Raw genomic sequence first — 19,887 nt, 5'->3', positions numbered from 1 at the left:
AACCCACCTCTTTTTACCACCGTGCTCACAGTCAGTGGATCAGAGAACACAGCAGTTCTGCGTCTCCTCTCTTCTGTTTGCAGGGATGGTGCAGCCTAGCAGGATCCTCATCAAAGGGGGTAAAGTTGTCAACGAGGACTGCTCTGTCTTTAGCGACGTCTACATCGAAAATGGGAAGATAGCAGACGTCGGATTGAATCTCCAGGTCTCGGCTGGAGTCCGGGTCATTGATGCCACTGGTAAACTGGTGATCCCAGGTGGCATTGACACGCACACGCACATGGAGCTGCAGTTCATGGGCACCAAAGCCGTGGATGATTTTCACATCGGGACCAAGGTGCAGCATTTAAGTTTTCACATTATAGCCCTTGTTGGAGATGCAAACTGTAAGAAGATGCAATACATTTCTCCAAATTCTATGTAAATGTGGTTCAATACTGAAGTGAAATGACTTGAAGCCAATTAGCTGAAGCTATTTTTAATCATATGAAATGACCTAAACTGAGTGAGATAATGTGCTTGTTCTTTGCTATAAAAATCATCAGTATCTAACATTAGTTTTACAAATATGATTAAAAAACTGGCTCCATGCATCTATAAACTACGTACTATATCTTTAACTAACATGAAGCTTCCTAAGCAGCAAACCTTCATAACTTCTTTTTTTATAAAAAGTACACACTTGATGCTCCGCTTTATCTAAGATATTTATATTTTTGAAAAAAACCCTGTTGTTTATCTTACCTTTAAGAAAGAGAATAGATGTTTGTGATTTTGTCAGAAACTCATATAAATAATGATAAAACTTACAGATGGTTCACTTGTTTTAACCTGAGGACTTCAATGTTTTTTCAGCTCAGTTATTGTTCTGCCCAAAATGATCCCATTTAATGTTAGTTGTCTAGTTTTGTCCAATTATCTGTGCTTACTAACGCCTTCAACCTGTACTTGTCACATCTGCTCTTGCACATTTTCCCATCCCTGCCATCTTTTCTTGTTAGACCTCCCTCAATCTGAAATCCTCAAAACTCTGGGCCTCTTTAGAAGGCTTTTCCAGTCGTTGGTCAGCATGTTAATATTTAACTGCAGTAATGTGTGTTTTTCACCAGGCTGCTCTGGCGGGGGGGACCACAATGATCTTGGACTTTGTCATTCCCCAAAAGGGCAAATCTCTCCTGGAGGCGTACGACCGCTGGCGCAAGACAGCTGATCCCAAAGTCTGCTGCGACTACTCGCTGCATGTGGCTGTCACATGGTGGGGCGAGCAGGTGAAAGCACAGATTGATGTCGGTGCAGACGCATAGCCATTGCAGCCTGCCCAATCAACCTTCTTCTCTTTTAGGTCAAGAAAGAGATGGAGACTCTGGCCAAAGAAAAAGGGGTGAATTCCTTCAAGATGTTCATGGCTTATAAAGACGTGTTCATGCTTTCCGACTCGGAGCTGCATGCTGCCTTCACTCAGTGTAAAGACATTGGAGCTGTTGCCCAAGTGCATGCTGAGAATGGAGACTTGATTGCAGAGGTTTGTAAGATCAAAGTGTTGAACACAACAAACTTCATAATAACTTCAAAGAAAATACACCAAACCTTCTCCCATTCACCCATAGCAGTTTGGGTTTAGCTTGCTCAACATATTCAGTCACCATTAAATCTAATATCAACTGAATAAAACAGCGTTAAAAGCCTGCAGGTTGCCTTACATAACATACGTTCTCAATTAACCAATAACAGTCCACAGTTAGTCTAATAGATTAGATTAGATTTGCTTTTATTTTCATTGTCCATTGTACAATGAAATTGAAACATCATCATTCCAGTGCAAGAGTAACAAAAAATAATATTGAATAAATCAGTATGAACAACATGTAGTGTGCAAATATAAACTGCAACAAAGAATGTACAAGATTTGTGTTCAAAATTAAGGGGAAAATTTTGTACAGACATATCAGATGTGCAAGAAGTAGAAATGAGGTAGAGTGTGGATGTTAGGTGCTAATGCAGATTTATCTGTGCATTTTGGAATTGAGGATGGTTATTGCCTTGGGAAAGAAGCTGTTTTTGGAGTCTGTTCGTTTTGCTTCCGTAGCCTCTGTAGCTCCTCCCAGAGGACAGCAGGTTGAACAGGTCTGAGCTGGCTGGGGTGTGAACTGTCCTTGATAATAATCTGGTTCCTGGTGATGCAGCATGCGGAGTAGATGTCAGTCAGGGTGGGGAGAGGGCGTCCAATGATCTTCTGACTGTCTCTACGACTCTCTGCAGTCTCTCCTTATCCGCGACAGTGCAGCTGCTGAACCAAACAGTTATGCAGTATGTGAGCAGGCTCTGGATGGAGGACTGGTAGAAGGTTAGCAGCAGGCTGGTGCTGATGTTGTTCTTCCTGAGGACCCTCAGGAAGTGCAGACGCTGCTGAGCCTTTTTGATGATGGCAGTGGTGTTGGCTGTCCAGGAGAGGTCGGCAGAGATGATGATGCCGAGGAACCTGAAGGTGTGGACCCTCTCTACATGCTCCCCATTAATATGGAGGGGGGTTGGGTCAGTGCCATGCTTCCTGAAGTCAACGATGATCTCCCAGGATTTGCTGGTCTTCAGGGTGAGGTAGTTCTACGTGAACCAGGTTGTCAGGTTCAGGACCTCGTCTCTATAGGCAGATCATCACCCCTGGGGATGAGTCCGACCACCGTGGTGTCGTCTGCAAACTTGACAATGCTGTTGTTATTGTTGGCTGGACTGCAGTCATGAGTGTAGAGCAGTGTTTTTCAACCAGTGTGCCGCGGCACACTAGTGTGCCGTGGGAGATGGTCAAGTGTGCCGTGGGAAATTGCCCTCATTAACTGATCTAAAAACATTTTCCATCTCCAGGAAATCAGCTCTTTGTTCATCCAAACAGGCCCTGATAAAACACTGAGTAGTTAGGAATATGAAAGATCATAAAATTATTTTTTCTTTGTGTTTATTTGATTCTATTAAAGACACTTTGATAAGAATGACAGTACCGCGATTTAGCCGTAGCGTCAGCTGTATTAGGAAAAGTCCCGCCCCTTTAACTGTCTCCACCAATCATTCTTGGAGGCTTAATCACATGTCATCAGTCTGACCAGTCAGAAGTGGTTAAAGTATTCACTTCCTTGCTCAGATTCTGCTCATAAAGTCTCTCAGTTCTAACAAAAATACCAGCTAAAGCTCGTCTTTAGCGGTGTAGCTTTCCACAGAATCCGGTGTCAAACCGTGGAAAAAGTGATCAAAAGAATGAAGCTCAGAGACGAGAGTCTTTCTGGCGTTCGGCGGCTGTTTGCACTACATCTCCCATGATGGATTGGGTCAAAGTGACAGCGTCTCAGCGCACAATGAGTCTTACTTGTTAAATCTCTTGAAACCACAACGAACACACATCAAACAGTTTTTAAATCTTTTTTTAGAAAAAACAGCTGCAACTTCCAGCTTTTTCTGCCACAATTATCACGAAAATGCATGTGAGATTGTAGAGCGACTGTAGATCAATATAGACCATCATGATTTTCTCCTTTTTTCTTTAATTTTTGGATGCTGGGATTTCTGTCAAGGTTAAACTGTGCCGTGGCTCAAAGAAGGTTGAAAAACACTGGTGTAGAGACAGTACAGCAACAGAATCTTACAACAGAATTTCATCCTCTGCAGGGAAAAACAGACGATGAAGAAATGGAAGACTGAATTCTTCATTCTAAGGCAAAATCTTTCAAAAGCAACAGACAAGCCAAAAATGTGCTAAAAACTGAAAATGACCAAAGCAGATTCTTAGTTGCAGCACAAATAGATCATTACTGCTACATAATATAGCACAAAAGAAGGTTCATGCATTTCTGGGTAGCAGGAAACTGATTCACTACAAGAATTTACCTTCAGGCATAAAAATCTAAAACTATAATTACACAATGTTTTTTTTTACATTTAATTTTCCTTTGCATAGATTCACCACTAGAGGACAGCAAATGCCAAAAAACAACCCACGCAACTTTAGAGTAAAATTGGAAAGTGCCTTTTGATTAAACTAGTAATGTAGTTTAATAAATAAAATTCTGTCACAGTTTGAAAAGCAAGAACATTGTTAAAAAAATAGAAAAAATTAATTATTTTTTCTTTCTGAGGAGGAAAATTTAAACCAAACATTGGCAGGTAAAAGTACAAAAAAAAACTTAAACTGTGTGAAAGCACAGTGTTTATAGTAATTATTTTGTAAAAGATAAATTATCTATATGCTATTTCATTTCTGCTCTGTATCGTGTTTTTTTTATAGTGACTCCATAGATTTATTTTGTTCCTTTATTTTTTAAATGAAAATAGTTTGCTACAGTCAAACTCTTTTCTTGCTGTACTCACACCCACTGGAACCCAACAGGGGGCTAAGAAGATGCTGTCTCTGGGCATCACGGGGCCAGAAGGTCACGAACTGTGTCGACCGGAGGAGGTGGAGGCAGAGGCTACCCAGCGAGCCATCACCATTGCCCACACTGTCAACTGCCCGCTCTATGTGGTCCATGTTATGAGCAAATCTGCTGCCAAGGTGGTGTCCAGCGCCCGCAGAGATGGTGAGGGCACGCTGCTGCCACCTGCTGTTCAAATGGCAGCGACACGCTTTATCAAAGACGCGCTTGTTGGGTCAGAAAAGGTTTATCCACAAGTTAATCCTTTGGTTTTTGTCATATATAAACAGTTTAAATAGTTTTCACATATTAATTTAAGATCAAATTTTTAGTTTTTGCATGAGTCAGAAAACACTGACATCCAGAAACAACTTGGTATTTAGCAGACACCATGATCCGGGCAGATAAATAAGATAAGAAAAGTCATAACAATCTTTTGCATTTATACTTTAAGTCACTTCTAAGTAACATTTCACTTAAAAAAATAAAATAAAATCCACTCAACATAAGGGGCAGTGTGTTAGCTTTTTATAATTGCATGGAGATTGTTTTATTACTGCATTCAATGAAATTCATTGCCCACAGAATAAATGTTAGAATTGTAACAAACACAAAGTTATAAATAAGAAATACATTCCCTCTCCAACTCAGACACAAGCAAATACACAAACGTTTAGCGGAGAGAATCATCTTCATTTTTTAGAATATTTGATCACAATGACTGGATATTGCCTGAACTTTGAAGAAAATACTTTTGTTTTCCAAACATTGACGTGTGGAACATCACGGCCCTAATTTAGGCAGACGTATTTAAAAAAAATAACATGTCAATCTCTTTATAGAACAGCAAATCATTCAAGTCAGAGCTCCGACTAATCCCCGATCAGAAGAAGCTCAGCATGAGTGCCCTCAACATTAAAAAATTTAATGGAAGTCATTGTCAGTTAAAAAATAAAACGTAAATCTTTGGAACAGTTTAATACTTAGAAAATATGTTTTTAGTGGGGTTTTTTAAACCCCCAAAAATGAATGTGTTCTTCGAATTCAAAGTGGTTCATTGTTTCTGCTCCCATATTTTTTTATGTTTAGCCATCGTCCTTATCTATCTGTCCTTACAGTTTTCTCCAAGCTAAGCTCTGAGTTTGTGTTGTTGAGTAGCACATACTGTACATACAGGTACATAAGCATTGTGACTTCAGTGTTTTGCTTCGCTCACACAAAGGTCGAGTGGTGTTTGGGGAGCCCATTGCAGCTGGACTGGGAACAGATGGAACCCACTACTGGCATAAAGAGTGGGCTCATGCTGCTGGATTTGTCATGGGACCCCCTCTCAGACCTGACCCCAGCACCCCTGATTACCTCATGGATCTGCTGGCAAAGTAAGAAGAACTCAAAGTGAAGAACTCTGCTTCAAACTTCAATATTTGAAATTTTAGGATCAGCAAAACATGAAAACATTTGTCATATGTTAATTTTGATAGCAGCATAACTTCTCAAGTCAAGTCTTCCTTGTTGTGAACTGGCTTAGTGACGATCTGAGCGTGACGGGGACGGACAACTGCACCTTCTCTGTGTGCCAGAAGGCTCTGGGCAAAGATGACTTCACCAAAATCCCCAACGGCGTGAACGGCGTGGAGGACAGAATGTCTGTCATCTGGGAGAAAGGAGTGGTACGACCAAGTCAAATACTGCAGTCTTTATAAGTTTTAGATCTTGATGTCAAGAGTTCCTTTCTGAAAATAATCAAAAAGAAAAGGATGGCTTTAGAACCGCCCAGTAGGAGTCCAATCATAAATATAAATATACTCTGAACCATTTAACTACCCAACCAAGACAAAATCAATAAAAAAACCTTCTGCTGCTTATTTTTCTTGGGGGAGTAATACACACAATTATTTTTTTTAGTAGCTTGTTTTGTAAATGTGTTTAACCGTCTAGTTTAGGAGGCAGTTAAAGGGACATTGTTTGTTTGTTTGTTTGTTTGTTTGCCTTGTGTCTTCAGCAGGAATTTCAGGCTGGAAAACCCTTTTTTGGTTCATTTAAATCCTTTTGAAAAAAGATTTTTTCCCCCAGCGGGTCAAACTGGTTTAAACATCTCTCTCTGCATAATGTATTTATTTTTAATATTATAAGGTGTTTTTGAATATGATAAACAAAAGGAATGTCAAAAAACAAAAAATCTGAACTCTTTTGTATAAATGTGTGTATTTTTTTCAAGAACATGTCTTAAAGTTGAATCATAGCTTCTGGACTTAAAATCTTCTTTGAAACGTCATCCAGGTGGTTTGAATGTATAAGAGCCTGATGGAAAGCAGACATGGTCAAAGTTATTTGTTCCCCACTTTGTGCAGTAGTTAAAACCATGCAGTTGAAAACTCTCACCATTCGAAATAATTCTAGCTTTGTTAGTCCCTTTTGAATCCCTCTTGCTGAGCAGTTTGCTGTATATCTGGATAGAAAACATATACAAGACATTAGCAGTTTACCTTCTGAGCTGATGTCACTTAAACATTTGATTCAACATTCCATTTTACAGTTTTATGCATCACAGAAAGTAGAGAAATCTCCCTGGAACTCACATAAAGTCTACCTGCTGGTTGTTGTTCCACTCCTTTGCCCGTTTTTACAGAATCTGCACGATTGCAACGTAGAATATGTTCATAAACGGAAGAGAGGTTTGCTGAATGAGCTCAGACTGGTCTGCAGGTTGCTTTTGTTGTGTCCTGCGGTGTTCGGGAGTGCAACGTCCAGTTTGTTTCACAATTCTTCTTTCTTACTGCGCCTCTGAGTCAAATACTCAACAACTCACCAAAGGTTGCTCACAGCTATAACCTGTTTTGTGGCAAAGTGTGACATTTGGCTATTTTTACATTTCCCCACAATGTGGGAAAAGAAAACTCGTTCGAGCGATCTTCATGAAATTTAACAGACACAACCAAGTTAGATCAACAACCACTATCGCAGTTTTGCTGACCCTTTGACCTCTGGAAGAGGACGCCATATTGAATTTTCTCCCCTAAAAAATCCCTTTAGTGCTAGCCACAAATTTGACCTCCTCTTAGGGATTTCGATCTCTTCCCACCTCTCTTCTGGAGCATCATTAGGAAGCTCCTTGGGAAAAAATGTTGGGATTAGAAGTTGTGGATCTTGTATGGCATTAGCAAGGCGAGCTCGCAAATGTGGCTTTCCCCTTGTTGCTCGCACATTTTTTACTGGAATATTAGGAACATTTAATAGATGAATCTTTGTCTCAAGTTGAAAAAATGTACAATTTACCATATGAAGATATGAGGCATGTGGGCGTGGTTAACAAAAAAACAGAGTTGCCAAGGAAATTCAAAAGTCTACTTTTATATAATCTCTTAAAAACGACATAAAGCTGTTCGTTAACCCCAGGCAACCAAAAAATAAAATGGTTGCTATAGAGATAAAACCAACAGAAAAGCAGCCATTTAGAAAAAGAAAAAGAATTCTTGAATGTGTCATGCGCAGCTCTGACCAGGATGGCGGGGGCAGAAGGGGGGAGTGAGGGGCGTGTTAGAGCTTGTTAGGGCAGGTCAGGAGGGAACGGGGGTGGTTGTCGCCTTTGCCGATGCCGTTAACAGCTTTAATTTTATTGTCGGCTCAATGCAGCTTCAGGCACACTGGATCATAAAGATAGAAGATATTTGGAGCAATGAAGGGAAGAAGTGTGCTGCCAGAAAAGCAGAACGACTCTGACGTTGTCCAGATTGCACCAGCACTTTAGTGGACATCAATCAGGATCCTTGGATCACATTCAAGACCTGGATCCTTTTGTCCATCTAAGGGAAACCAGTCCAGTGGGACGAACTGAAAAATGAAAAGATATTTTAACTATTTTATGAGCACTCATAAAAGCTTGTTTTAACTGGCAGAGGTCTTAATACTGAAGATTAACTACCAGAGAAGACTTTTTTTGTCTCTGTTGGGTTTAAAGCACCAGGAAAGCCTAATTTAGCCAAATGAAGATTTGTGTTATTGTTCTTTTGAACACGTTACAGGCTGTTCAGATCCATGGAAGGTTTATTTTCCAGTATTAAAGGAACTAAGGATGGAAATCACAGCTGTAGAGTCAAAGCTTTTTTGACTCCTCTGAGCTTCATGTATTCAGGAGCCAAACTCAACATTACTCTTTTTGTGTGATGTTTTCTTTTTTTAATGCTTTCAAATGAAATGCATTATTGTGTTATTACTGTGTTGCACGTGGAAAAGACAGTAAACTTTAGCAGCAGCAGAACGCCAACACTGCATTTCCCGGGAACAGCCTGGCTGCTCCACAGGAGGAAGATTAACCGCACAGCACAGCAGCGCTCACAAATCACACATTAAATGACATTTCGGCAGAAATGAGTTGCCTGCTTCACATTTTAGTGCTGACCTGAGTCGACCTGATTCAGTGTGCTGCTGTTGTTCAGCGCCACCCCCTACCTTTTTTTTTCTGAAAGCTTTATGTTTCTCCTTCGCTCAGCACAGCGGCAAAATGGATGAGAACCGATTTGTGGCCGTCACCAGCAGCACTGCAGCAAAAATCTTCAACTTGTATCCGCAGAAGGGCCGTATCGCCAAAAACTCAGATGCTGATGTGGTCATATGGGACCCCAAGTCAACACGGTGAGCTGCCAAAACCACACTCTGCAAACAGAATGTGTTTCATTAGTGTTTGGATCTTTCTCCTAAAACATAAAGGACATCCCTGCAAAAAGGCTAGAATGATGTTTCCTCAAACATAATGGACTTTCTGGCCTTTTTGCAAGGAACAAAATCCTTATTCCATCAGGCACTTAGTGAAATGAGATCTTTTATGCAGTGCCACCTCTCACTAACACGCCATATAAGCTGACTACATCTTTGCTCCATCCAAATGTTTGGATGTAATCACTGCTGCAAATGAATTCATAACACGATTTACATATCAATTTAACATCTAGACACAGAATGCCCAGATGATTTATTCTTGCATATGTTTGGTTTTTATTTTTTCTAGTATAGAATTTTAACTCTCTTATATAAGCATGATGCACATGGCATTAGTGGAATGATGGTAATAAGTCATTTCCAGGTACCTGGAAGTGACAAACATTTGATGTGACGGTTAAAGCAATGCTTAAGAGCACAATCCACTGACAAAACGCAGTTGTCAGGAAGTGGCATTTGTTAAGACGTCATTCAGATTCTTCATAGTAGAGGTTCTCCTGTGCACATGTGCATCAGTGGTGCAAATTCACTGTAGCACAATCAGGCTTACATAACCCAGGACGGAACTGCTTCGCTGCTGGATCTGGACCTGGCTCCTCTGGGAGGTCACTGACAGTTGATGTGAATTGGAGTAGAGCACATAACACTCTGGTGCAAAATCTAGTGTATAAGGATCCCTTAGAGCCAGAATGATCTACCGAGAGACCTGAATGTTTTACAGTTATTACAGCGTTACAGTATTTAGCTCCTCCTCAGTGCGCTGCTTTTGGACCTTTTTCGTTTTTTTTACTGTTGCTGCTCTGTCTTTCTCAGCATAGATGTCGTAATGTGTTCCAAGCATGTGAGTTTGACTGCAGCAGTCGGTGAATTCATCTGTGAAACTGCATAATTAATTGCTCTCATCACAAATGTGGCCTCATAACATCCGGAACCTGGGGCCACAAACAGTTGCATAAGCAGAAACGCTGATGAAACTCGCTCAGTTGCCTTACAACCCAAAAAACTAGAGACACTTTTGTCTGTGCACACTACACACAATGTCTACTTTACACGTCGACAGGTAATGGCTCCATTTGAAAGGATCCTAAAAAGGATTTGATTAAATGAAAAAAAAAAAAAGAGGCTTTCGGTTCATTTCAAAGAGGCTGAGTCAGACGCCGTTTATCCTTTTCTGCTGATCTGGTTCTTTCCTCTAAAATGATTTATATGTCAGACATCCTCAGTCTGTGCAAGCTGAACATTTTACGTGTGTTATGAGTTTAAAATATGCTGCTTTTGTGTTAGAACTTACTTTCATTCAAAGTTGAAAAGCTTGTTTCTTTTAGTTTTTTGCTTAAAAGCTAAGTTTAAAGTTAAATATCCAACTTTTTCAATCTGATATGATTCTAAAAATAAGGACTTTCAGGACGACTCACTGTCTGATCAGAAATGAACACGCCTATCAATTCTCAAGCTGTAAAAGATTGAGGGTTTGTTTGTGACTTCTTAGGATAATCTCAGCCAAGACGCACCACCAGGCTGTGGACTACAACATCTTTGAGGGCATGAAGTGCCACGGCGTTCCGGCTGTCACCATCTCCAGAGGCATAGTGGTGTATGAGCACGGGAAGCTGCAGGTGTCACCCGGCCACGGCCGATTCATTCCGAGAGAGCCCATGTCTGAGTTTGTCTACAAAAGAATCAAGCAAAGGGATCAGGTCAGATCTCTACAAACCATTATCTGTCCTAGTTAGAGGATTCTTATTTGTCATTTGTCTCTCTGGTCCTGGGCCAGCCAATTACAGAGCAAATAAAAATGATGAAGAAATATGTTCAGTATAATATAAATACTGACATGGTGTAGGTGAATAAAGACTGTTTAAAGCATTTAAAAGCCCATCATAGTTTAGTGAAAATAAGTAGCACGACACTTTAAAATGGTAAAATCCCCAAGATGCAATTGCTCAAGTTTTTAAAAACCAGTTGCTTTGAAAAATGTCAAGTTAGAGACTAAATTTAGCTTCTTGTATAACTGGAAATGTTATACACTATCATCATAATTTGTTTTGCAGGTACGCCAAAAGCTGTTCCTTGTGTTTATTTTTTTGTTCACCTTCACAGTTAAAATATGTTAATTTGCAGAGCAAAAGCGAGAAAACATGGATTCAGCTTTTTTTGCAAACATAATTCACAAAAGCAATGTGTTACCGAGCTGCTGTTCTGCACTGCATCCAAACTGAGCCTTTCCGCTGTGGATGATGTCTGCAGGTTGGGAGGCCTACAGCCGTGATCAGAGATCCCTACAAAGGCAGCATTGTTTCCCTGTGAGCACCTGACTGAGAACATCACAGCATCTTTGCATTTGCTGCTCAACTCGGAGACGACCAACGCCGTTCTGAAGTCTTCTGACAGATAAGCGTCCTCTGATAGGATGTTGAAACGTGTTTGCATGCCTCCAGGTCATTTCTTGTGTCTGTACAGGTCAGTAAAATCCATCCAGCTGTGAACAATTGCTAAGTGTCTAACATATGGATTCAAATTGAATAAATCTTTTATCACAGTGTTAATGATAGAAAATCTGATTTCTCATTTGTAAATAGTGTCTTAACTGTAATAAAAAGAATAGCAGAGTCTACATCTTTAGCTGCTTTTATTTTTACCCATCTTTACTAAATGTTGTTGCCATGGGTAACAGGATGGCTGTTTCTCACCCAAAAGCAGCTTTAATGAAATATTCATGAAAATTAAGATTTACTCGACAGGCCTCAGCTGACTTTGTTCACCGTCAGCAGGACCTCATCCATGCCCATGTATGGATTGCATTTCTTCCCTTCCTGTGATGAAAAGGTCTGCAGCTGTCACCAAGCATCATGGGACAGAATCCCATTGGGTTGGCATGCTGGCGTGGTATAATGCCACAGGGCCAGTTGAGACACAGTGTGAGCTTATCAGGTTGCTGCACGGGTCAGTGGCGGCGTGTGACTCACAGATGGCGTCGTAATCCTTGAACAAGCCACTTCCTTCCTTTTGTCTGTGACATTGCAGTTATATGGGGTTTGGAGTACTGTGCAGTTTAGGCAAACCAAGAAATTAGAGAAGTGGACCTTACTGCATTTATGCTAATCATCCTTCAGTCACACACAAGGGTCATGCATGTCTGAATCTGACTAATTGAAGATGTTGTTGAAGGCTTTGAAAACTGAGGAAGTAGTTCATACTAATGAATCACAATCAATGTGGTCAAAGCATCCAATAGAATACATGTATCAGTTTGAAAAAAATCTTTTAAAGTAAGTTAAGATGTTGTGAATAATGGTAAAAAAACAAGACAAAATGTCTCTGAAAAAATGTTTTCAGTTGATTAAGCCTGAATCATCCAGAAGTGACTTCATCACTAACTGGCATTTTTACACACAACATACCAGGTGGCCCAATCACGTCAGAAAGCACTTTGATTCAAGACTTCAGAACCAAACTAGACCCAGAATGAAGGGCAGAGGTCAACCGTCTCCAAATGAAGTGGAGGAGGTGGCCTAAAAACAACTACAGGCCAGCAAACAAAGATTCACTTTTGTTTTTATAAAAAGCTAAGTTTTTCATTTTTTTCCGTGTCATAGAAGTTTTTTTTTTTCTAAGTAAAGGGATCACATCCTGAATTTTTCAGTTTACTATATTGCTCACTCATAAAAGCTATAATAAAAATAGTGTTAGGACTTTTTGATCTTACTGAAATGATCTGACAGATAAAAAGAAATTAAGCTTTTGTGATGTTGCTTGGCTTTCGTAATATTCAAAACTTTGTTTTTTAATTGCCATTTCATAAAAGAACAGAATTAAAATGGAGTTATTGAAAATATTTAAATGCCCTAGTTATCCTTTAGCCTGTATAAAAATTATAGCAAAGAATAGCTATGGTAAAAAAATACAAAGTGAAATATGCTGAAAATTGCTCAATAGAAATAAACAACAAATCAAAGTGCATTTGTAAAAAAGAACCTTAAAAAAAGACCAAACTGCATGCATCAAGGCCAAAATATGTTTATGTTAATGAAGGATGGATATTGCACAGAAAAAATGGAAAATTAGTTTGAAGTTTTGATATAAAAAAAAAAACATTTGTGTAATAATGCTAATATAAAGGCTCCATTTCAAATAGTCTGAGAAGCACAGAATAGACAGGTTTATTTACTGTCATAATGAATAATGCAGAATTCAAATACAAAGGTGTTCGAAGAAGTTTAGAAAGACAAACTTTCAAGAACAATAGTGTGCTCTGATTTGACACAGGCTAAACAACATTATAAAATCTATTATAAAAAAATTGAAGTGAATAAAACAATGAAAAATGAAATTCTAAATTGGTTGTGGATAAAATGTCGATAAAAGATCGTTTGAATGTGTCGATGTGTTCAGACATAAGTTGACAGTTGAGCAATGGTGCACAGTTAGGTTCAATTACTGGTTTCTTAAACAGCCAAAGAATATTCAAAGCTGCTTGTTGGTGGCAAAAAGGAAAATCTGATAAGAGTTTAAAATCAGTCAAATATTCATTATTTTCATCTGTTAATACATAAACTGAAACATGACAAAACTGAACTCCAGACACTTATCAGTAGGGATGGAAATAGAAGCCCCATGAAGCTTTCCTTGGGGTTCGTGTAATTGTGCCAGAAAAATGAACCAACCATTCAGGGCTTTGAAACCACACAGAACAGCGGCATCTGGTGGCGGACTGGGTGTATATCATCTGCTTCAGCTAAGCTCCTTGTAACACTTCATTGTGAAAATAATGAAAAAATGTAAAACAAAATAATGTTGTTAATGATGATTTAAAAAAATGTAAAACAACCCAACGAGTTACGTTTTCTGTGACGAGTGCTTGACACAGCAAAACATACATACATGAAAAAAATAAACAAAAGGCAAAAAAAAAGAAAAATACATATATATAATTCGATAGTCGTGAACCCAGGATCTCTGGATGCAGACACCAACATGACTTTTCCACTAAGCTATCTCTGCTACTATAATGATATCCCATGCCATTATATATTTGTAGAAGTATTTTCTTTTTGAATAATGTTCACATTGTAATCTGTTATTAGGAGAAACCGAGGTGAAACAATCCTGAGCCACAGTACGTTTTTGACAGGAACTATGGTAAAGTGCAATGAACTGACACTGATTCCAATACAGGGGAGACAATAGAACTGGTCGGGAAATGTTTGGGATTCATTTGTATTTATAGAGAAAAGCGCGCCCCCACTGTTCAAACACAAATGACATCTGAACCGTGGTTCGACCAAACAGTGCATTTGGCGCGTCATACGTCATCAACCACGTGATCTGCGCTAGTTGACACTCGCCCCGACACATTGTGTCAAACCATTCTGTTTCATGAAGGTGCAACAAGCGCCGAAGCATCTGTGTCAAACGGGCCATCCCTACTTATCAGTGTATCAGGCCCCTTTCGTTTCACCATATTTGCATCCTTTACCTGTATGCGCCTGAGGTGACATGTTGGTCACCTTACCTTCTGTCTCTGTGCTCTGGGGGCCTTGCAGTGAGCTCTCATAAGTGCGATTGCTGCTGTTTTTTCCCCTTCTTGCTTGCTGAATCTGCCTCTGTTGTAGGTTTTATGGTACTGTGTCACCTCAGAGCAGCCCTCTTGTTTGCCACAGCACATTGTTTTGTCACTGCAGGTGACAGCCAGCACAGATCTGCATGTATGTGTGGTGGTGGTGCCCTGTACGTGCTCCATCGTTGCGTGATTCTGTTTAAACATGTTCATTTTGTGAGAAATGCACACTGGTGTAGAGGGGTTTCAAATCCCTGGTTTTGATCATATTAGAACTTAAATTTGTGTATTTTAAGGGCTTTTTTGATTGAATATTCTGCCAGTACATTGCACAACTGTACAAAAACAGACAATTATGTATTCACAATCCCACCAAAGGGACAATTTAGAGACATCAATTACAAACCCTGTTTTGGGAAGCTGACCTTCCTGGAGAAAACTTAGACCCGCACAGGGAGAACATGCAAACGCACACAGAAAGTACTTTTCTGGGATTTTGACCAGGGTCTTCTCAAGAGAAGGGGGCTGACCGCTACACCACCAACTAGTCCTATCTTGTTCAATTCTCCTAGTTTCTAGTTGGAAAAGGTTAAACGCTGATTTCACTCATTTGGGCAGTTGTGTGAATTCAAATTAAGTCACGATTAGTTTTTTTCATGACAATTTCCATCAAACATAAAAATATAATTGACAATTGAGGTTGAATAACATTTAAAACAGTAATGAGTGACTGCTGGATACTGAGGTATTTTTGTGCTGCCAGCTGACTAAGATATGAATTATTTAGCAAAATTACCCTTTGATTAATGAGAAAAGAAAAAGAATAAACAAAATCAAACAGCATGGGGTGTCAGTAAACTGATTTTTCACACCTTAAAGCTTTGAGATTGTAGGGCTCCACTTTGCTTAACCCTTGTGCTATCCTTTGACCCCACCCTCACATTGACGTGTTCTCTCTACCATGACAAAGGTGGATAAAGGTGGAAAGATTTCATGTAATCCATGGACACAAGTGAAGATCACAAATCATTGAAGAAAAAAGGTTCAGAGCACTGTATAGTGGGTCTAGCTGACCCAACTCCCAATGTCAACGTGGCCAGGATAGCACAAGGATTACAGACAAATGGATCCTTTTTCTGAAATCCCAGTTTGAGCTTTGAGCTACGTACATGTCATACACTGAGTATGACAAAATATAAAGCAGAATGGTAATAAATCTTAAGGAGCTGAGTTGTCTTAGTTATGTGACGTGTTTTAGGAATTTGTCATGTCTAGTTAGATTTTCATTTGGTTCAATGTCCTATTTGAAATCCTGTCTCTATAAGAAGTTCTCTAAGCCTGCTTTGACTATCGTTAGTCATAAAGGCTTGTTATCTAATGAAACGGCCCCCTGCCGTTTTCTGAGTGATTACATCAGCATGGTGGAACAGGATTACAGCTTAGTATGGGGTGTTTGAACTCGTGCTGTTAGATATATATAACATTCACAGCAGTAAATCACACTGATCACTGTAAAACATTGATTTGTATCATTTGACAGGTGCTGACAGAAAAGAAAAAACCTGTTGAAGTATTTACCATTTATAAAGCCTAAATCCTTTATTTTCTGTTTGTTAAAACACCATTAACAAAAGGACACACATTATTTGCTCACCCAAAAAATCCAACAATTGTGACGCTAACAAGTATGTGATACGTTTTTTTCCGTTTAGTGAAACTCAAAAGTTGACTTGTGGAAATCAAATTTTATTTACAGGAAGAGCAGTTTTCGTTTCATATAAGGAAGCTCAAAGCTCTGTAGGTAAAAACAACCAACAAACCAAAAATGTATTTAAGTATTCTAAAAGCAGGAACATTCATATTCACATAAATGACACTCCTCCAATCCCACCCAACCCTCCACCAACTCAGTTTCACCAACATGTCCTTCAGTCCCTCAAATAAAAGCTCAAATGTGAAGCAAAAAATCTGCAGGTATCAGAGGAATAGCTTGGCTCTGCTGCAAGGAAACTGTATTATTGGAATACTTTTGCTTCAAGGCCAGGCCCGACCACAGGGGGCATAACCACAGACCAGGGCAGCAGAGGGTCCACTCCACAGCTGTTGGGCCACAGTGGGGTACCCCAGCTGCCCCAGTGAGAGCCAGCCCTACCAGACTGAGCCAGCAATGCCCTGGAAATAAAGGATCCCATGAGGAAGAACTGGTGTTTAAACTTAAATAAAATCAACAGGATTATTAATAATATAACAAAATTAATAAATAAGTAAATAATAATATTTAGAATAAAATGCAGATCTGTGTATAAATAGTTGTGAATGATTACATTACTCTCACCGAGTAAAACCAAAAACAGGCATCATCACCTCTGTGCTGGCAAGAGAGAGTCATTGGTGGACTCTATTATATTTAAACCCTGTCTCAATAAAGCACAGAGTCACACATATTTCTCACACAGTGAGAGGTTTAACAATCTGATGTTTTGGTAAAAGTATCTCTATCTTATCTTCAGGAGCAATGATGAAAATAAAAATGTCAGTCATAAATAAATAAGATTAGAGTTGTGAGTCATAAAGCCAACTCCATTACAGCTCAAGGGTCAGTAAAATCCATGTTCAAATCCCAAAGAACTTTAACAACCCCGTCCCGATGATCCATGCTGAGTCCAGGGAAGCTTTGTAGCAGGAGCTTCTTCTTCACACAGCACTTTGTGGATTCTTTTTTGGTCTAAAGAGCAATGGGAACCAGAAATGTGGCTGAGGGAAATAAAAACACAACACCTTCAAAACATTTTCCGTCATACAATTCATCATATTTTATTTAGAAGTAATAAAATACCAACCTTAAGTATCAGTGATTTGAGGCTGCAGTCATCCTCTTCCAGCCTAGTTTTAAATCTTTTCCTCAGAATTTTGCGATGCAGATACTCTACTCTTTCATCGGCGGCGTTGGTGAAGAAACGCTCGCAGATCGCAAGTCTAAGCTGGGACACCTTGGCTGCAAACAGAGTCATGATGAGAAGGCTGAGCAGGATGGCACTCAGCGGGTAAATGGACTTGTACAACTGCAGCTTGGGTTCAGGGAGACACTTCTTTTCAAACAGAGACACACTGAAAGAGAAGTCTGCTTCATGAGTCTCTTCAGCAAACGGTATGCCAAGTAAGCTTGCAATCCCCTGAAAACATAAAGGAGCGAGTGTTTAGTGTCAGAATGAGATGAAACAGAAAAGTCTCAGAGAAAAGGTGAAAAATCCTGCTCTTACTATGAAACTCTGGATCAGCGGGACGTGGAACGGTTCTATGTCAGACACCCTTTTGGTTATGACATCTACAAAATAGAACATTAATGCATCCACAGCTATAAAGAGGACCCAAACTGCAGAGTGGGAGAGGATTGGCATTCCAAATTTCATCATCCTTCTCCTCTCCTTTTGCGTGGGGCTGATGGACAGGATGTGAGTATACAGCTTCTCCTCCTTTGGTGTGAGAGGTAGAATGTGCGGCTTTCCTTCAGCCTTCTGCTTCTCATCAAAAAGAACAAACTTTCTGCTGATGAACTTGTTTTTATACTTCATGTCGCTGCAGTACCTCCTCATATGTAAGGCTATAAACAGCACAAGCAGTAGGATGCTGATGGCAGGAAACATCTTGTGGGTCACAGAGGTGACAGTCTCCATTAGAGCCTGAGCATATTCCACAGTCTTGTTCAGCTTCTGCTGAGCCTCACTCAGACTGAAGTTGAACTTTTCTGATTCAAGTCTCGGTGAAACTTTCAGCTTAGAATCCAGATTCAGAACTCCAAGATCTGTAATCCCTTTGAGCAGTCTTCCTATGGTCTTTAACATCTCAATGTAATTCCCAAATGGACCAATGATAGCTTCTTTCTTCGCCTTCAGGTTACAAGTCATGCTCATGACCAGACTTTTTAAGTTATGAAGAGTGTTGTGAATATTGTTAAGGACAACTATACTCATCCCAGCAGTCAGCAGCAAGTTCCGGCTCTTCTTCATGAACATAGAGATCACAAACAGCATCCACAAACACCTGATTCTCTTGGACAAGAACAGAGCTACAGTCAGCAGGGCTCCAAAGCAGCTGGCAACTCCTCCAGCCACTGCTGAGTCAAAGTCCAGGGTGTAGAAGAGATACAAGCCAAGGAGGGCGCTTGGTAAGACGCTGGAGAAGCCACAAAAACAAAGGAGGACGACAGCTTCTCTGTAACCGTCTCTTTTTCCACTGGTGAAGATATCCACAGACAGAGAAACAACTCTCCCCAAGCTTTGCTTTATCTTCATCCATGACAGAAGCATCCTGAATAATTGTGGCTCTACGGAAGGTAACTGTGCAGATGGCCAAAACCATCAATAGACATAAAAAAATAAAAGACAGATAGATTTCAGAATGTGTCGGTCCTCAAAAAAAAAGGCTGTGCATGGTACAGCTCGTTTCAGTTCATTCGTTGTGCTGTCTCATTAAATACTAAAAAAACAGGAACCCCCCACCCCCTCCAACCTCAGTCATAAGTCATTTCACAGTCATTCCTATTTTTTGACCATAAGCAGAACAAACAGTAGGAAATAGGAAAACTTCCCACTCTAATCTGAATGGAAGGATGAAACCTTTTATCAAAGCCAAATAACCAAAACTGTTTAGAGATTGTTGTTATTTGTGGTAATGATGTAATAATTTCTTTAATAACAACTTTGTTTTGAAAATATAATGAAAAAATGGAAAAAAGACGTCATGAGGCTTTGTGCAGTTTGTAGGGTAACCACATGACATCACAACAACATGACTTAAGAGTCATTTAACCCTTGTGCTATCCTAGGCACTTTAACATTGGGAGCTGGGTCATCTAGACCCACTAGACAGTGCGCTGAACCTTTTTTTTCAATGATTTGTGATCTTCACTGGTGTCCATGGATTACATTAAATGCTCTCCACCTTTATCCACCTTTGTCATGGTAGGGAGAACACGTCAATATAAGGGTGGGGATAGCACAAGGGTTAAAAATACTTCACGATACTAAATATGTAAATGTGTATTTTTACTTTGCTGAATCTTAAATTTAGTGGTGAAGAGTGGTCAGGTTTGTATCTGGTAGTGGGGATTGATTTTTTTTAAACTCAGAGATTTAGAATTTAATACACAGTCTTTAATATTTAATGTGAGTATTCAGAAGTTTGAATTTGAATCCAATTCGAGATTAATGTTGATGC

General features: G+C 39.7%; 2 protein-coding genes across 2 annotated transcripts; one reads left to right on the top strand and one right to left on the bottom strand.

Annotated features, from left to right (window-relative positions):
- dpys (dihydropyrimidinase) lies at positions 1 to 11,727 on the top strand. Its single transcript, XM_004077605.5, has 9 exons — positions 1 to 337; positions 1,110 to 1,268; positions 1,343 to 1,522; positions 4,373 to 4,562; positions 5,620 to 5,776; positions 5,926 to 6,067; positions 8,887 to 9,029; positions 10,603 to 10,810; positions 11,361 to 11,727. The coding sequence occupies exons 1-9, from the start codon at positions 86 to 88 to the stop codon at positions 11,418 to 11,420; spliced, it is 1,491 nt and encodes a 496-aa protein (XP_004077653.1). The 5' UTR covers positions 1 to 85; the 3' UTR covers positions 11,421 to 11,727.
- A 4,529-nt stretch (positions 11,728 to 16,256) lies between these two features.
- dcstamp (dendrocyte expressed seven transmembrane protein) lies at positions 16,257 to 19,167 on the bottom strand. Its single transcript, XM_078933395.1, is given in 2 exon segments — positions 16,257 to 17,424; positions 17,511 to 19,167. Coding segments are annotated over 2 exon segments (1,512 nt in total). The 5' UTR covers positions 18,963 to 19,167; the 3' UTR covers positions 16,257 to 17,364.
- Positions 19,168 to 19,887: the final 720 nt, after the last annotated feature.

This window comes from Oryzias latipes, chromosome 16 (genome assembly GCF_053564925.1).
Source record: "Oryzias latipes strain Hd-rR chromosome 16, Olatipes_Hd-rR_3.1".
NCBI classification, from domain to species: Eukaryota; Metazoa; Chordata; class Actinopteri; order Beloniformes; family Adrianichthyidae; genus Oryzias; species Oryzias latipes.
This window is presented reverse-complemented; position numbering and strand designations above follow the sequence as displayed.

Excerpts from the sequence above, each read along its gene's own strand:
- dpys (XM_004077605.5), top strand. The coding sequence starts at position 86 with ATGGTGCAGCCTAGCAGGATCCTCATCAAAGGGGGTAAAGTTGTCAAC. Across the intron at positions 6,068-8,886 it reads TCATCTGGGAGAAAGGAGTG|CACAGCGGCAAAATGGATGA; the intron begins GTACGACCAAGT and ends TCCTTCGCTCAG. Across the intron at positions 9,030-10,602 it reads TGGGACCCCAAGTCAACACG|GATAATCTCAGCCAAGACGC; the intron begins GTGAGCTGCCAA and ends GTGACTTCTTAG.